Here is a 20,099-nt window from a genome sequence, read left to right as displayed (position 1 = left end):
TAAATTAACTCTTACCTCAGTCTTCTAAATTCAGAGGCCTAGACCATGTACAATACATGGTCTGGGGGTCTGAATTTATGGTTCAATTTGTTTTTATTGAAAACCATATACATTTGAAAACCTGCAGTATGAGCTAGTTACATTTGAGTATATGTATTTTGTGGGTATTACAATAGTACATATCAAGTCAGTACAAAGAAAAAAGAGTCATCAAACATCAATATTAGACGGATGAGGTAGAACAGGGGGAGACAAGACAAGGGATCCGGGGGGATGGGGGTCTGAATTTAGAAGACTGGGGTAAGAGTTAATATGCCACAAGGGGACCCACTGAGGCTTTATCGCCCAGGGGCCCACATGAACCTGGAGCCGGCCCTGGCCCCTGGTAACAATCACAGATGTAGCAGACTGACTTTGCTACTATAAACTGCTGAGTTTGCCATTAAGTTTTGTGATATACAGACATGTTCTCTGTGTTAAACCTATTTCCAAATAAAGGGTTTTTCATGCATATTTTGGTTTTATAATAGTGTTGCAAACTAGGGCATACATGGCTATACCAAGAAGATATTCTCCTCCACTCTCCTAAAAACATGCATCACCATCCACATTTCATTCAATGGGAGATACTGAGAAAAATTCAGGCTATCTCAGTACACAAATATCGTATGTCCAGCTTGGTAATAGTTCAGTTTTTAGGCTGCTTTCAGACAGTGATCTTTCTGTCCAGGTGCTGTCCAAGTTCAGAAGACACAGCACCTGGAATGAATACTGGAATGGGTATATTCACACAGACAATTTTCAGCATGTACCATAAATCTGTCCATGCAGAATAAATTGCAGCATGTTCTATCTTTGTCCGTTTTTCCCTTCATTCAAGACTACGGGACAAAACGTACAATAAATGGACTCCATCTGTGCGCAGTCCATTTTAAAACATCATCCATGTTCCGGTTGGAAACATTTTTTTTAATAGACCGCACATGGATGGAGTCCATGTGCGGCCTGTTTTTTCCCGCAGACTCCTTCAATCTGACTTCAGACTCCTCCTAGCTTCCTATCACTCGTCTACCTAAGAGACTGACAGACATATTAACTTGTTCTTCCGATCCTGCCGTTTGATAATTGTATTCATTCAATGAAGCTCTAGCAAACTACAGTAGGTGGTAATTTGCAAGCAATGACAGACTTCACAACACATGCTAACTTACCTGTGACGTAACACTACGTGGGCTTTTCTTGGAGGGGTCTATTGTTCTCTGTGACAGGTGGTTGAGATCATCCTTGTCATCCTCTGGGCTTGGGGAGTCAAAGAAATCAGGACTGGAAAGGGAGGACTAAGAAAAAATGTTATGAAGAAAAGTCAGGACAATATAACAATGCCTGTGATGTGACATGAGATGATGCACATTAAGACAGTCATCTCCATTATTACAACCACAGTCATAGTCTATAATCTAAATGAATTGAATAGAGAACAATACTAATGTTAGCTAAGTAATGTGTTGCAGTTCTTAACATAGCAGATCCCTTGGGGCCATTTGAGCTTCCTCCCGCCCCAGCTATTTCCTCCTCCTATCTTCAAGCATTAAAGCATCTAAGAGAAGACGAAGCACTCCCTGAAAACTGCGCAAATCTGTTATTTACCAGCTAAGTTCAGCTGAATAGCTAGGACGAATGCATGGGATGAATAGAAGAACATGTGGTGTGAGATCCTTCTGGATCTGTCATTAGGACAGAGTATTTGTATCACTGCAGCTCTGTCATCTTGCAGAACACCCACATGTATATTAAATTACAGGCTGCCCCTTGATCATTTATATCTCAGTTGGTCTGTCTATACATTTATCAGCTTAGCATCAGTATTTCTTCGTTTCAAACATGTCCTGCGGCCACATGACATACCGATGTCAGGGACTGGGAAGGCGGACGTCTCCCGCTGGATTTAGGTCTTGAAGCGGTAGGGTGACTAAGTTTCTCTCCAGTTGACACAAGGGAATCGAAGCCTTCAACATCTAGAAGATAAAATACAAATCTGCCAACACCTGGGTAGCTAGACAACCAATCCATACACTGTGTGAAAGCATTTCTGACACTTCTTAGATGAAAACTTGGATACTGTCAAACAGCAATGTTATTCTCTCACATCTTATCATTACTATGATTAGCACTAAGTCTACTTCATTTATACAAGAACATGGGAAATAGAGAATAGAAGGACATTATCATTCTGTCATTTCATAGAATTATTCAGTTCAGTAGCAGAAGCGTTGGACATTGTAAGGGTCTACTGTCTACTATGAAGCTCTTCCAGGATTCTTATACAGTAATTCTATCCCTTTGCTGCAAGGATTACTACTTATAAGTATATAGACTACATCAGCCGCATATGGAACAAGCTCAGTGTAGCAGCACGCTCACACATTATCATGACCATGTATGTGATAATGCGTGAAGGGGTTAATGGCCTTTTACACTGGCTGATTATTGGGAGTCAACTTCATATGAACAACTTGTGATCGCCCTTACAACACTTTCTGTTACATGCGACAGAACATCCCCTATGTCTTCATAAAGGCAAATAACGACAAATGAATCAATTATCATTAATGTTTGACCCCTTGATATGTAGGGCATTGTATGTTCAAACAAGCATTCAGGCGATATTCGTGTTAAATATTCATGTCATCTGAGTTAAAGGGAATCTGTCACCATGATGCTGAACAATTATCTTCAGTAATATATGAGGAGTACGCACATAGATCCAGATCACTACTACTTATTTTCCTACTGTGCTGTAATACACAGTCCGGAGAGGCAGTCCTGACAATGTATTTCCGCACAGCTTTAAACCATGCCAGATAGTGTATCTGGACTCCTTATCTGCAGAACTCCTCATGTATTACTGCGGATAATAGTCCAAGGTCATGGTTACAGATTCTCTTTAAAGGACCTTCAGGCTCACAACTGATATCCACACCTGCATCCGAAAGCTTATAGGTGACTTGCTGACATAAGTACCACAAAATCACAGTCTAATATTTCATAGAATAAACCCATATCTAGTAACATGCTACATAAAAAGTAACAAACCAAAATACTAGCCTGTATAGTTATACTAGTTTGCCAAGAGTCTTGACTTATTGCCTATTAAACCATGCAATAATCACACATAGTCAACAGGTCATAACCAACACTGCCAAGTGGTAAAATGAACACACACAGTCCTTATAAAACAGCATGCGGCCAGTTCACAGGAGTGATAAACACTTTACAAGGCACAGAGCAGCCCCCAAGTCTCACAATAAAATGTGCAGGCAGCATTACATCACGGTCTCTAGAGATCGGTTGGCACGACTTTATGTATGGGCAATGAATCAGATTATGGGACTAACTGGTCAGTTCAAACTTTTTCTAGAGGCTCCAAAATATCTTTGTCCTTTACCCTCCTGTCAACGCACAACAAAATTATAATATTGTGTGATTTGGCACATAAGGTGCTGGGGATACATGGACATCCACTGGTAAATTTGTGATTATTTTCTATACTATTTCAGTCGAGTATACAGAAAAATGAACATTTCAATGTCACTTGGTCCACCATGTAAGAATGAATGTGCGTTTCTGCTCTAGCTTCTCAATAATTACAGATGTGTCAAAATGCTTATGATATAAAACAAGCACAAGAAGGTCAAACAGCGACCCCACTGATCTAATGCAGTGAACACAGAATAGACACCCACATCAACCTGACAGATAACAAGAAGAAAAAAAGGAAAAATATGAAATGTCTTTTCCCTTTATCTTGAAATGCTCAAGACCACTCCCAGAGATTTTATATACACTGTATATGTATGCAGGGGTCCTGGGCATGGAGTTTGTATGTTCTCCCCGTGTTTGTGTGGGTTTCCCCCTGGTATTCCGGTTTTCTCCCACACTCCAAAGACGTATATACTGATAGGGACCTTAGATTGTGAGCCCCATTGGGGACAATATGATGCTAATGTCTGTAAAGCGCTGGGGAATATAATACCGCTATATAAGTGCATAAAATAAATAATATGTGTGTGTATATATCTGGAATCCACAATTCTCTGTCTGCATACAAACATTTGAAGATTATGGGAGACAGTCATCATGTACCATTAAACTATTTCGATTTTGTTGTCACCTATTTAGTTGGGGTACTAGCAGCAGAAGACATGCAAAGAATTTGTACCAAAATGATATTGTAAATGATATTGACTTTCAGTTTTTCCTTTGAAGTTCCATAGAACACCTTTAAGGGCCAGTTCACAAAGTGGATTTTGCCTTCTGAATCTTGGTGTGGATTTCTGCAGTAGCTGTGTGGTGCCCGCCTTCCATTATTTGCAATGAGAGGCAGCACTGCTGTTCACGCCGCCAGTGGTTTAAAGCCACGACTGCTGCAAGAAGGGAAGCGTCCACTCTTGGTGCAGTGTCCAGGCAGACACCGCTGTGGCTGGTGTCTGCTCAGCTTAGCTCCATTCAATGGGGCCAAACCCAGAGCAGGTTCATGGCATTTAAAGTGAAAAACCGCAGGACAAACCACAGCGGCTTCTGACGCAGAATAAATGGTTAATTTTGACAGTGTCAAAATCTGCTGTGTGAACAGGCCCCAACCATGGCACAGCACTCATGAAACACATTAGTGACCACAGACGGCTCAATTTAGGTTCCCACTCCAGGTAAATATGCGTAAAAACAGAATGGTCTCTATTCCACATAGATAATTATCAAGCAGGAAAATGCTTTGCCTTCCACCTGTAATACAATATGTGGTGCTGTAGTGGAGAAAACAGTACACTACAGACAAGTATTAATAAGCTGTTGTCATACATATTCACTATAAGTCCTTATTTAGAGCCAACCCTATAAACTGAAGCAGATAGTTTACTCCATATTATTAAAATCAAGCTGTAGGTTTATTATGTGTGCATAATTACATTTGCAAGTGTATAATATACCATCATATCAGTGAAATTATATATACAAAGTACAGTAATGAAGCTACACTACACTGTTCCATTTAGTGGGGTTTTAGGCTTAAGCCTCATTCACACGTCAGTGTTTGGTCAGTGATTTCCTTCAGTGATTGTGAGCCAAACCCAGGATTGGAGCCTCCACAGACACAAGGTATAAGGGGAAGATCTGCACCTGTTCTGTGTTTAGAGCCGCACCTGGTTTTGGCCACAATCACTGATGGAAATCACTGACCGAACACTGATATGTGAATGAGGCTTTAAAAAAAACTGACAGCTGCAAACATGAGAACATAATGAAAAAAGCCATGCTCCCCTTTTAAACCTTTTTACCAGTCTGTGGATTGCTGAATGGCTATGTGACCGCTCCAGCCAATCACCTTATGTATGGCATGTGACCAGTGACTGGCTGTAGTGGTCATCTGCTGGTACAGCATAGGGATTTTAAAGCTGTGTATGGCTTTTTTTCCCCATTTGGAATCAGATATGCAACTGGAGAGAGAGATATTATTCTGTATAATAATGCCATCAAAACTCTGAAAATATATAGGGAAATCTTGTATGCGTCTCCTCTCCTCCTCATAAGGCCTCTTTCACACTTGCGTTGTCCGGATCCGGCGTGTACTCCACTTGCCGGAATTACACGCCGGATCCGGAAAAACGCAAGTGTACTGAAAGCATTTGAAGACGGAGCCGTCTTCAAAATGCGTTCAGTGTTACTATGGCAGCCAGGACGCTATTAAAGTCCTGGATGCCATAGTAGGAGCGGGGAGCGGGGAAGCGGTATACTTACAGTCCGTGCGGCTCCCGGGGCGCTCCAGAATGAAGTCAGAGTGCCCCATGCGCATGGATGACATGTCCATGCGATCACGTCATCCATGCGCTTGGGGCGCCCTGACGTCACTCTGGAGCGCCCCAGGAGCCGCACGGACGGTAAGTATACTGCTCCCCCGCTCCCCACTACACTTTACCATGGCAACCAGGAATTTAGCGTCCCGGCAGCCATGGTAACCATTCAGAAAAAGCTAAACGTCGGGTTCGGCAATGCGCCGAAACGACGTTTAGCTTAAGGCCGGATCCGGATCAATGCCTTTCAATGGGCATTAATTCCGGATCCGGCCTTGCGGCAAGTCTTCAGGATTTTTGGCCGGAGCAAAAAGCACAGCATGCTGCGGTATTTTCTCCGGCCAAAAAACGTTCCGTTCCGGAACTGAAGACATCCTGATGCATCCTGAACGGATTTCACTCCATTCAGAATGCATTAGGATAAAACTGATCAGGATTCTTCCGGCATAGAGCCCCGACGACGGAACTCTATGCCGGAAGACAAGAACGCAAGTGTGAAAGAGCCCTTAATCTGTGGCTGGCTATAAAATAATGGGCTGCAGCAGGATCCTTCCCCCACTGTGCTGTCTGCAGTAGAAGAACAGGAATGCTGAGTCCTAGACCCTTGCTAAGGTCCATCCCCTCATTTTCACACCAAAATGTACCAGGAGGAGATTCTGTTCCATGTGGCTGTAGCCATACAATGACACAATGCAGAACATACATTTCCCAGAAGTGGATACAAAACTGCAGCACATGCTGTAGGTTCTAACATATGGTTTATATGGAAAGCAAAGAAATTATTACATATAATAGGAAGTGTTTGATGAGAGTCAGATAAAATTCTGGAAACATTAGGGAATTCTAGAATTACATATGCACTGTACCATATTTCTTATGCAGCTTGGTTCCTCAGGGTTTTCTTACAATATCCTTGAAAGTCAGTAGCCACAAGAAGAAGTCCCAACAGATGAATCCGAGAAACACTCCCAGAAATCCCTCTCTTATAAAAATGTACATAAGTTTCACCCCTTCAAGGGCTGGTTCATGAGAAAATAATAAGTATTCACAGTGTGAGAGGTTCTGTTCTTTCAGTAATTTTTTATATATGGAATTGGAATTCTGTAAAAGCATGTGGTTATATCTAGATCCAAATCAGAGGACCTCCTTTCAGCGTTTCTGACATGTCTGCTCCAGTAATAATGATTATTCTTCATAAAAGAACAATTCTGTCGCACCTGTTCTCATATCTGTGCAGTTCCTCTGTTATTCACCTAGAAATTTATGAAAAAATTGACATCTGGTTGTTAACATTCCTGTGTCCAAGGGGTGTGTCCCTGCACAGTCCACACTGGCAGCACTCTTTGGACAATGCGCAAGAACACCCCCCCAACTGTTCACGCGCAAATGTCCATTTATTCATAAATTTCTACAAAGAATAACAAAGGAACGGCTCAAAGTACAGTTGTATGAAAAGAAGCTCCAGAATTGTTTCATGGGAAAAACATTTATTTACTGAGGCAGCCAGATCAGGGGAGCTCTATAGATTAGCTTAAAGGGGTTCTGCAGTTTTTATCCTCTGGATAGATCATCAGCATCTGAACGGAGGGGGTCCATTCAAGTGAACAGAGCTTAGCCCCGTCCATGCCATTGATACTAGTTGTGACGTCACTGGGCCTGCTGTAAACAGCGAGAAGGCCGCGGCGCAACTGCCAGCGCCGCTGCCTTCTCAAACAGCTGATCGGCAGGGGTCCCGGGTGTCGGACCCCCGCCGATCAGATGCTGATGATCTATCCAGAGGATAGATCATCAGTTTAAAAAAACTGCAGAACACCTTTAAAAATGATATCAGATTCATCACAGCAGAAATACATTCAGACGCTTCTAAAAAAAAATCCCAACTTGTTGCTGAAGCCGCAACGTTACTTTAACATGCAATATGCTGATTAAAGCTGTAATAACAGTAACGCATAAGAAAACTGCGCTGGGTTGCATGATACACCCCTGTGGAAATGGTGATGTTCTAGAAAAGATTTAACAAATTAACAAAATTGTGATGCAAATGACATCTTGTAGGCAATGATAAATCAGAATGGCAGTGTGAGAGATACTGACGAGGAGCTGAAAGCGATCTTTTGCACTGTAAGACAATGTAGGAACCTGAAAACCGTACAGTGCAGAGCGGGATAAGAGATTGCCACTGCAAACATGCACTCTACAACTACACACTCATGGAAGAGAAGGAAAGCCTTACCCTCGTCAAGTGAAGAGGAGTAGTTACCCATTCTAAAGAGATGAATGTGAAGACAGCTTGATGGAAAATGAATGGGAAAAAAGAAGCATCACTTATAATGGAAGGAATGACGGCACCATACAGACAAAGCTGAGAAACAAACAATGCAGCATCTCAAGTGTGACAGCTACTGAGATATAACTACTCCCCCTCTCCTCCACACCCACTGCTTGTTTCATCAAGATACCCAGAATAATAATAGTATACCTAAACCTTCAAAGAAACTATCAAAACTAATTGTAAATGTGATTAAAAAAGCATATTTATAATGTACTTTAATTATTTCTTTTTTACTTTTACCAGTGAAATAGGCACCTGAAGTTCAATCTGTATACTGGTACACTGCTGTGTATAGGAGTGCGGATTCCCCTGCACCCGCACTGAGGGCTGTACAGGCAGGGGCCTACATCGCTGCTCCTGCCTGTGCCAGCACTGCTTTCCTAATGCCTGGCATAGATGGGCCACAGGAAGCAGGAGGGATGTGCTATGGAGCTCCTGACCTGCACTTGCTCCGCTCCTCTAATAGCCTGTATCGATGTGGTGTGCAGGCTATTTGTGGAGCGAGCTCAGGGCAGGAGCTCCAAAGGCACATTGTTACTCTGCCTGTGCCCACTCTGCTAAGGCCTGACATAGCCCATGTATGCCAGGCTTTGGAAGAGAAGCGGTGGTACAGGCAGGAGCAGCAATGTCCTGGTCTGTACTGTGCTTAGTGTGGCCGCAGTGTACGAAAGTACAGATTGCAACCTGAACTTCAGATGCCTATTTCGCTAGTAAAAGTAAAAAATATATAAATATATATACGGTGTATATATATATATATATATATATATATATATATATATATACAGTATATAAGATAAAAATTCAAATATGTTCCAAATATGCTTTTTATCACATTTACAATTAGTTTTAAAGTTTCTCTTAAGGTTGAGGTAGACTTCAGCATAATGCAAGCTCAAAGTGGACAATGTACAGAGCCTGAGCTTGAGTTCGGATCCTTGTTTATTATGAATTAATAGGTACAGTGGGAGAGAGGCTCTAAGTTATATTCACATACGGCAGATTTGTTGCAGAAATTTCTAAAAATCACTTCCATACATATGAATGGGGTTGTTTCAGTGAGCACGTGGATTTCTACAAGTCCAATTCAGACAAGTGGGACAGTTAATGACATTTATGCAAGAAACCTGCCATGTACTTCACGATTCTATAGGCAAGTGAACAGCACAGCAATTCTTAGAACTCTTTCACACGAGCGTGTCCGGATAAGATCCGGATGCGTTGCGGCAAACCCGCGCGAGTAGGTACCCAATTGCAGTCAGTTTTGACTGCGATTGCGTTCCATTGTTCAGTTTTTATCGCGCGGGTGCAATGTTTTGCACGCATGTGATAAAAAACTGAATGTGGTACCCAGACCCGAACTTCTTCACAGAAGTTCAGGTTTGGGTTCAAGGTTGTGTAGATTGTATTATTTCCCCTATAACATGGTTATAAGGGAAAATAATAGCATTCTGAATACAGAATGCATAGTACAATAGGGCTGGAGGGGTTAAAAAAAATATATATAAAATTTAACCTTAATCCACTTGTTCGCGCAGTCGGCATTTCTTCTGTCTTCTTCTTTGAGGAATAGGACCTTTGATGACGTCACTGCGCTCATCCCATGGTCCATCACATATTTTACCATGGTGATGGATCATGTGACGGACCATGTGATGAGCGCAGTGACGTCATCAAAAGGTCCTATTCCTCAAAGAAGAAGACAGAAGAGATGCCGGCTGCGCTATTGTACTATGCATTCTGTATTAAGAATGCTATTATTTTCCCTTATAACCATGTTATAAGGGGAAATAATAATGATCGGGTCCCCATCCCGGTCGTCTCCTAGCAACCGTGCGTGAAAATCGCACCGCATCCACACTTGCTTGCGGATGCTTGCGATTTTCACGCAGCCCCATTCACTTCTATGGGGCCTGCGTTGCGTGTAAAACTCACAATATAGAACATGCTGCGATTTTCACGCAACGCAAAGGTGATGCGTGAAAATCACCGCTCATGTGCACAGCCCCATAGAAATGAATGGGTCTGGATTCAGTGCGGGTGCAATGCGTTCACCTCACGCATTGCAGCCGCGCAGAAATCTCGCCCGTGTGAAAGAGGCCTTAGGGTTCACTAACTTAACCCTTTATGGACATGTTGTGGATGCCTGTTTGAAATTCATCTGTTTATGGTAATAAGATAAGGTAGCATTAAGGTGCACATGGGACGTAAACTGAGAGGAAAAAACCTGCCTTATCCAGGATAAGTCCATGGCAAAATCCACAAGCTACTTGCATATCTGTGGCAGATTTTGCTGTGGATTTCACTCGGGTGCAACGGGTGAAATCTGCAGTGAAAATCCGCTACATAAATTTACATGCGAGAATCCACAACCTAAACGTACAAACCGTGGATTTAAAATCCACCCCAAAATTGTCATGCGGATTCCACGTAGATTTTTTGATTCTTTGTGCTACTGTACACACTGCAGATTTTCTGCTGGCAAAATCCAGCTGGAAAATTGAATGCATCCACCTTGTATGAACATCCCCTTAAAGGGGTTGTCCAGCCTTTTGGAATTTTGTCAACTGTGATCAGCAGGTTGTTGTACCTATTGTATAAATGATACTCGCCTGCTCCCCAGCGCTCCGCTCTGGCGTCCTGGCCTCATTCAGAGATCTTCTGATCCCCAGCCTATAAACTTCTAGATTGACAGAGTCATATATGCTGCTGCAGCCAATGACTGGCCTCAGCAGTGATGTGTCCCCAAGTGACACTTGTCCCAGCACTGATGTGTTGCTTGAGGTCATGTCACGCTGAGGCCTGTGGCATCTGTCTGGAAGTTTACAGGCCATGGACCAGAAAGTTGCTGAACGGGCCAGGGAGCCAGAACAGAGAGGCCGGGAGCAGGGGAGTATGATTTTTTCAATAGCTGCTTACTACAGTTAAAATTACGGTAAGTCCAAAAGGCTGGATAATCCTTTAAAGAAATGTCTTGTGCAAGGTCTGAAGAAGTTTCTGTGTCATAGACCACTGCCACATGCCCTGCAAAAAAGGACTATTCCATCAATAAAAATGATATTCTTTGTATAACAAAATAGTTATAGAGTTTTTCAATACACTTTCTATATCATCACAGTTTTTAAGATATTAGCTTGCTGTCGTTCAATAAGAACTTTTATTGTTTACTTTAACCCCTTAAGGACCAGGCCATTTTTCACCTTAAGGACCAGGCCATTTTTTGCAAATCTGACATGTGTCACTTTATGACATGTGTCACTTTTAAACACTTTTACTCATCAAAGCCATTCTGAGATTGTTTTCTCATCCCATATTGTACTTTATGACAGTTGTTAATTTAAATCAAAATATTTCATTTTTTGGAAAAATTCGCAACTTTCCAAATTTCAATTTCTCTGCTTTTAAAACAGATATAGATACCTCATATAATAGTTATTACTTTACATTTCCCATATGTCTACTTCATGTTTTGATCATTTTGGGAATGCCATTTTATTTTTTGGGGACGTTGGTAGGCTTAGAAGTTTAGAAACAAATCTTGAAAGTTTTCCGAAAATTTCCGAAACCCACTTTTTAAGGCCCAGTTCAGGTCTGAAGTTACTTTGTGAGGCTTACATAATAAAAACCACCCAAAAATGACCCCATTTTAGAAACTACACCCCTCAAGGTATTAAAAACTGATTTTACAAACGGTGTTAACCCTTTAGGTGTTCCTTTTTTGGCAGGTTTTCCATTTTAATCATTTTTTCCCTCCGCTAACAAATCAAGGGTTAACAGCCAAACTAAACTCAATATTTATTGCCCTGATTCTGTAGTTTACAGAAACACCCCATATGTGGTCATAAACTGCTGTACAGCACACGGCAGGGCGCAAAAGGAAAGGAACACCATATGGTTTTTGGAGGGCAGATTTCACTGGGATAATTATAACTTGCCATGTCACATTTGAAGAACCCCCAGATGCACCCCTAGAGTAGAAACTCCAAAAAAGTTACCCCATTTTGGAAACTATGGGATAAGGTTGTAGTTCTGTCACATTTAAAGAACCCCCAGATGCACCCCTAGAGTAGAAACTCCAAAAAAGTTACCCCATTTTGGAAACCTTTGGGATAAGGTTGTAGTTCTGTTGGTAATATTTTTGGGTACAGATGATTTTTGGTTGCTCTATATTACACTTTTTGTGAGGCAAGGTAAAAAAATAACTGTTTTGGTACTGTTTTTATTTTTTGTTATTTACAATGTTCATCTGACATGTTAGATCATGAGCTATTTTTATAGAGCAGGTTGTTACGGACGCGACAATACCAAATATGACAACTTTTTTTGTTGTTTGTTTCAGTTTTATATAATAAATCATTTTTGAAAAAAAATATTTTTTAGTGTCTCCATATTCTGAAAGCCATATATTTTTTTTATTTTTTGGGCGACTGTCTTATGTAGGGGCTCATTTGTTTTGGTATGAGATGACGGTTTGATTGGTACTATGTTAGGGTGCATATGACTTTTTGATATTGGTATTACACTTTTTGTGATGTAAGGAGACAAAAAAATTGCTTTTTTGACACGTTTTTTTAATTTTTTTACGGTGTTCATCTGAGGGTTTAGGAAATGTGTTATTTTTATAGAGAAAGTTTTTACGGATGCGGCGATACCTAATATGTCTAATATTGTGTAATATGTATATTTACACTAATATAATTTTTAAAACAAAAAAAAATCATGTTTTAGTGTCTCCATATTTTTTTTTTTTTGGGCGATTGTCCTATGTAGGGGCTCATTTTTGCGGGATGAGGTGACGGTTAGATTGGTCCTATTTTTGACACTGTTGTTATTTTTATTTTTTTATGGTGTCTATCGGACGGGGTGGATCATGTAATATATTTATAGAGCTGGCCGTTACAGACGCGGCAATATCTAATATGTGTGTTTTTTCATTTTTTTCTATTTTTTTTATTATAAAATTAGGGGAAAGGGGCGTTTTTTCTTTTTTTAACTTGAAACTTTATTTTTTTTATTGAAAACACTTTTTGTAACTTTTTTTTTTTAAACTTTATTTCTGTCCCACTCTGGGACTTCAACTTTTGAGGGTCTGATCCCCTCTGCAATGCATTACAATACATACATGAATGTTTTATTGACGGTGGCAGGCTGTGGGCATTAGAGAAGAAGTCTTTATTCCAGGAGAATCCCTTTAAGAGGTTAACAATCTACCCTGATCATGTGATGGACACACAGGTGCACGATTGGTTATAAGACACAGCTCTGTAACCATTATTCCTGCGCATGTGTGTCCATCACATGACTAGGCCAGATCTCAAAGTACACAATGAAAGTTCCTACCGAATGACTGCAAGCAGAGATTTTGAAAACCGGAGGAATTGCTACAGAAAAATTGAATAACTTTTCATTTTATAAAGAACAACTCCTATTTGCTGCAACAGGAATTGCTTTTTAAGCACCTTTGCCTGAAATGTTAAAGGGGTTGTCCGGGTTCAGCAGGTTACATGTAAAAATCAGAACCCTACAGTTAGGCCTCTTTCACACGAACGTATGACTATTACAGTGTTTTGCAGTCCGTTTTTCACGGATCCGTTGTTCTGTTTTTTTGTTTCCGTTGTGTTTCCGTTCCGTTTTTCTGTATGGCATATACAGTATACAGTAATTACATAGAAAAAATTGGGCTGGGCATAACATTTTCAATAGATGGTTCCGCAAAAACGGAACGGATACGGAAGACATACGGATGCATTTCCATATGTGTTCGGTTTTTTTTGCGGACCCATTGACTTGAATGGAGCCACGGAACGTGATTTGCGGGCAATAATAGGACATGTTCTATCTTTCAACGGAACGGAAAAACGGAAATCCGGAAACGGAATGCATACGGAGTACATTCCGTTTTTTTTTGCGGAACCATTGATATGAATGGTTCAGTATACGGACCGTATATGGAACGCAAAAAACGGCCCGCAAAACGTTCCGTTTTTTGCATTCCCTATAAGGACCATATACGGAACCATTCATTTCAACGGGTCAGCAAAAAAAACAGAAGGTACTCCGTATGCCTTCCGTTTCCATATTTCCATTCTGTGCAAAGATACATGTCCTATTATTGTCCGCATAACGGACAAGGATAGTACTGTTCTATCATGGGCCAGCTGTTCCGGTCCGCAAAAAACGGAATGCACACGGACGTCATCCATATTTTTTGCGGATACGTATTTTGCGGACAGCAAAATACAGAAAAAGTCCTCTTGCAAAAAAAAATTTTTTTTTTCCGTTTCCGTTCCGCTTTTTGTATTCCGTATACAGTCCGTACACGGAACCATTCATTTCAATCGGTCCGCAAAAAAAAACAGAAGGTACTCCATATGCCTTCCGTTTCTGTATTTCCGTTCCATTCAAAGCACTGTGTGCTGTCCGCATCCATTCCGTCCCCGTAGAGAATGAATGGATCCGCACCCGTTCCGCACATTGGTGGAACGGATGCGGACCACAATTGCAGACGTGTGAATGGAGCCTTATTGTCCGCAGAACGGACAAAGATAGTACTGTTCTATCAGGGGCGCAAAAAACGGAATGCACACAAACGTATTTTTTGTGGATCCATTTTTTGCGGACTGCAAAATACTGAAAAAGCCATACGGTCATGTTCAAGAGGCCAAAGACATACGGTTGTGTGCAAGAGGCCTAAGACAAAACCGGACAAATCAGGGGATCTACCTGTAAGAAAGAATAGATGATTACTTACCTGGCAGAATCTGTGACACCACTCTGGTTCTCCCGGCATAGCTCTGTTTTCCTGGCTGCAGCGGAGACATCACATCAACAACACGTGACCACTGGCCTAGTCAATGCACAGCTGAGGCCAATGATTGGCTGCAGGGGTCATGTGTTGTCAATATGATGTCACCACTGCAGCCAGGAAAACAGAGCCCTGCCAGGAGAACCAGAGCGGTGGTACGGGATCTGTCAGGTAAGTAATTATCTATTCTCTATTACAGGAGTTGTCTGGTTTCCTCCTGAAATTCATTCTGATATTAAGATGTATCCAATTGTCACGGCTGTGTCATGGTCTGGTGGTAGTGGACCCTGACACTTTAGCCGTGCATGCTTGTTGCCGGTGGCAAATTGTAGTTTACACACTTCCCCTTTAAGGTTGTTGTCTCTTCCCATTCTGGTGGGTATGGGGTTAAATTGTGAGCAAGGTGGAGCTGGGTGTGGGCTCTTATAGTACTTGGGCTTGGAGCCTGAGGTTACTGGGACTTCAGCTTCTGGTGGAGCTGGAGGTATGCCGCCATCCTGGACCTTACCATCTGTCTAGTTTGAGGGCCACCTTGTTGGACATAGATTGTCTTCCCTTATGTATCCTCCATGTTCCCTACCTTACCTGTGTTGATGTTTGGTGTGGGTTTATGTTCAGGGTGTGTTGTACTTCTTGTAGTTTCATGTCTGGTCTTTTGGTGTTGTTCGTCCAGCATGTATGCAAGGCGTTTCCCTGTGTGTTGTGTCTTCGGTGAGGAGGCTCCTGGGTTCCTCGAAGGGGGAACCGCATTGACCACCTGCCTACGGAAGTGGGCTCCAGGGTTTCCCAGAGAGGGAACCACTAGTCAGTAGCAGTTGTTGTTTCATCCAGTTGTTGTGGCAGGTAAGTGCTGTTGTTCCAGTGTGTGTTGTTTGCGCTGGGTGCTTACCTGCCAATCTGGTTTATGCTACTGTCTGCTCCTTTCTTGTTGCTAGGCCTGCTGGAGACTCCGATTCATCCGTGTCATGGATGAACAGGTTGTCTCCTAGCCCTGACATTATTACCAGGGATCTCTAGGGTTAGTAGGGCCCAAGTTTCCAGATATGAGCCCTTCCACCATTAGGGTTCGATCACACAGTTAGGAGGTCAGGGCTAGGATTTAGGGATGTGTTAGAAGGCTACCTGCTCCCTTTATTCCTGTTTCCAGGCCTAGTGGCATATCCCGCCAACCTACATTGTATGGTGTGGAGTTTCCCCCACTCTCCACCGTGACACCAATATATTCCCTTTTTCTGTCTTTATTTAAATCTTAAAGGGGTATTCCCATCTCAGAAAATGGGGGCATAATGCTAGGATATACCCCCATTGTCTGATAGGTGCGGGTCCCACCGCTGGGACCCGCACCTACAACGAGAACGAAGCGGAGAGAGCTGTTGCTGGAGGACCGTCCACCACCAAGCGCTGCTCCCATAGAAGTGAGCATGCACGGACCATGCTCCCATTCATTTCTATGGGGCAGAAGGCAATAGCCGAGCCAGCGCTCAGCTATTTTTGGCGGCCCCATAGAAATGAATGGAGGGCGGCTGCGCATGCGCAGTGCGCCCCCTCTGTTCATTTCCTGGTTCCGTTCTCATTGTAGATGCGGGTCCCAGCAGTCAGACCCGCACCTATCAGACAATGGGGGCATATTCTAGCGATATGCCCCCATTGTCTGAGATGGGAAAACCCCTTTAATACTGAGCTGGAAAATAATTATATATTCTAGTAATTCTATATACCATTCAATGTATGATATAGCGGTAGTTGAGGGACTTTTACCAGTGTTGCCATTACTGGATCATCAATCTTTATAATAAACAAAATAATACACTAATCTCTACACTAATTACACAAATAGAAACTGCTTATGTCTTATTGTGAGGTTCACCATGATCTTTATTCAATTGCAATGATTTCGAATAATATCCCTATAGGAAGCAGCAGGGTATGAGGATTACTGATTGTTTTGTTCTGCTCTGATTAAAACTCCCACTCAATGCGCATCGTAGGTAGTCGCTGATTTTTCTGCATTAGGCAGCTTTAATGCAAAGTAAAAGCAGTCTGATATGTATGGACTTTATCATCAATGATATTATAGGGGTTTTCTGGGAGTTAAAAGCTATGTACACATTCATGGGGAAATTTTTTATGATTGCATTTTACTCATTTTAGATTAAAAATATTGAGCCGTTCTGTCAAAAAGGGTTAACTGTTTTTCTAGCTGTGTAGTTGTAGCTTTTTACTTTTTTTGTGTGCCAGTCATCTAAAAATCTAAAAAGGAGTACAAGTGGAAATCTTTCCATTAAACCTTATCTCTGTAAAGGCTTCACTCCAGGTTTTAACAATCACTGACTGAAGTCACTGAACAAACAATGACCAAACACTGACTGTGTGAAAGCAGCTTGAATTAGTTAAGACCCAAAATAGGTAGGTTGTTAAGGGGTTAACCTTGTCTGAAATTGTTACAGAACCAGTAAAGATGAAAGGTTACTGGTGGCAGTAAGTTACCGGTTTGGTTCAAATATAATTCATGAGATGAACTGTTCATAATGAAGCTCTTTGTATCTTATAGTAGGCCAAGCGCTACATGCAAATGGCAATATCTTTGTATCTGACACATAAAATACTGATATACAAGTCAAATGATAACAAATCCACAGCTGGATCCAGAGGAGAAAGTACATCCTCTTCAAAACATATCCCTGAAGAATAGCATCGATGCTCATTTACACAACTGATGGTGCCTCTCGCCTCCCACATGAATAAAACATGACAACAGCAAAAGAGGAGATACCTTAGAAATAAGTAAATGATATAACGGATAAAACAAAACCTCGCTACTCGCCTCGTGCATGAATTCTAACCGTGCTACAGTACGTTATAAAGATATAGCCGGGCTATTATAACACACCCCTGTCTTCTGACCTTTACTGACAGAATAATACCCTGGAATTCTGCTGTGAATTACCACTTTAAGGTAACAGTAGCAAGAGATACCGAAAAATAGGAAAAATATGAGATAAGTAGTGATTGTGGGAATGGGAGAGGAGACAACTTCCTTTCTGTCAGGGGCACACTAGGAACTTAAAGTGGCCCTGGAATTACTGTATACTTTACATGCCATACGGAACGGAAAAAAAGAAACGGAAACAAAAAACAAAGGATCCGTGAAAACCGGACCGCAAAACACTGAAAAAGCCATACAGTCGTGTGAAAGAGGCCTAAATCAAAAGGGATGCAAGCTTTATAAGGCCCCTTTCACACGGGTGAGAATTCCGCACGGGTGCAATGCGTGAGGTGAACGCATTGCACCCGCACTGAATCCGGACCCATTCACTTCAATGGGACTGTTCAGATGAGCAGTGATTTTTACGCATCACTTGTGCGTTGCATGAAAATCGCAGCATGTTCCATATTCTGCGTTGCGCAGGCCCCATAGAAATGAATGGGTCTGCGTGAAAATCGCAAACATCCGCAGGCAAGTGCAGATGCGGTGCGATTTTCATGCATGGTTGCTAGGAGATGATAGGGATGAGCAACTCCATTAAAGTCTAATCACTGTATTATTTTCTCTTATAACATTGTTATAAGGGAAAATAATAGCATTCTTAATACAGAATGCATAGTAAAATGTGGCTTCAGAGGTTAAAAATAAATAAATTAATTAACTCACCTCATCCTTTTGTTCGCGTACCTGGCATCGTCTTCTTTCTTCCTCTCCTTCAGGACCTGCGAAAGGACCTTTGATGACGTAATCTTCTATCTTCATTCAGCAGGACCTGCGCTGACGTCACCACGCTCAACACGTGCTGAGCGCGATTACGTCATCAAAGGTCCCTTTGCAGGTCCTAAAGGAGAAAAAAGAAGACGATGCCGGCTGCGCGATCAATTGGATGAGGTGAGTTAATTATTATTATTTTTTTTAACTCCTCAAGCCACATTTTAGTTAGCATTCTGTATTAAGAATGCTATTATTTTCCATTATAACCATGTTATAAGTGAAAATAATAAAATCTACAGTACACCTAACCCAAACCTGAACTTCAGTGAAGAAGTTCGGGTCTGGGTACCACAGTCAGTTTTTTATCACGCGCGTGCAAAACGCATTGCACCCGCGCAATAAAAACTGAACAACGGAACGCAATCGCAGTCAAAACTGACTGAAATTGCGTGTTTCCTGCAAAGCACACGCGACGCATCCGGAGCAAATCCGGGACGCCCGTGTGAAAAAGGCCTAAGTGTTCAGCAGGGCAGAGAGGGGCTGCAGTCCAAGCTCTTATGATGGAGAAACTTGCAATGTATGTGAGTATCTGCAGGCGATAAATGGAAACATTGTTTAATAAAACTTTAAAAAAAAAAGTGATTATTTTTTTGGTCAAAATCTGTTAATTTTACTCAAAGAACATGTTTCAAGGTTTCCATAGTCTTTAAAGCTGATAAGATCATGGCGTAACTCAAAATTGTTGGGGTCCTAACTGTAGATTTCTAGACTCTTCTGTATAAATTAGTATGAATCTTGTGTTATATTATTTTTTTATGTCTTTAGGACTAACAGGATACGGAACTCCTAATGGTGGCTGCAGTAAAAAACTATAGAGATAAATGAAGAGACAAACAATGAGGACTGACAAGGGGGATATCCTGGGATGAAGGGTGGGTGACACTCTGGGAATTCGACACTCCACATTTCTCTGGAGACATTCTATTGCAGGTATTAAAAGTCATTTACATTCTGCATATTTGCAGTAGCAAAATAAAAGGTCCTGAAGGCAATACGTAATCTAGAAATACCTTTCTTCCACTTCTAATCCACGTCGAATATTTATAAGTGCATATAGGATCAGTCAATGCAACAATATGGCGATATAATAGATATTGAGATGCATATAAGGGCTCATGCACACAACAGTATGGCTTTTTCAGTGTTTTGCGGTCCGTTTTTTATGGATCCGTTGTTCCGTTTTTAGTTTCCATTGTGTTTCCGTTTCCTTTCCGTTCCGTTTTTCCGTATGCCATATACAGTATACAGTAATTACATAGAAAAAATTGGGCTGGGCATAACATTTTCAATAGATGGTTCAGCAAAAACGGAACGGATACGGAAGACATACGGATGCATTTCCGTATGTGTTCCGTT

At 41.6% G+C, this 20,099-nt stretch overlaps 1 protein-coding gene across 3 annotated transcripts in view; it reads right to left on the bottom strand.

Annotated features, from left to right (window-relative positions):
• The window catches only part of SH3KBP1 (SH3 domain containing kinase binding protein 1), a 424,339-nt gene that overhangs the window by 17,453 nt on the left and 386,787 nt on the right, over positions 1-20,099 (bottom strand). For all 3 annotated transcript variants that reach the window (XM_040423674.1, XM_040423675.1, XM_040423676.1), the window contains 2 exons: positions 1,906-2,015; positions 1,212-1,337 (listed from right to left, as the gene is read on the bottom strand). In XM_040423674.1, the coding sequence (XP_040279608.1) occupies positions 1,212-1,337; positions 1,906-2,015 (236 nt within the window). The remainder of the gene's footprint in view (positions 1-1,211; positions 1,338-1,905; positions 2,016-20,099) is intronic.

The sequence above is a fragment of the Bufo bufo genome, chromosome 3 (assembly GCF_905171765.1).
Source record: "Bufo bufo chromosome 3, aBufBuf1.1, whole genome shotgun sequence".
Lineage (NCBI taxonomy): Eukaryota > Metazoa > Chordata > Amphibia > Anura > Bufonidae > Bufo > Bufo bufo.
This window is presented reverse-complemented; position numbering and strand designations above follow the sequence as displayed.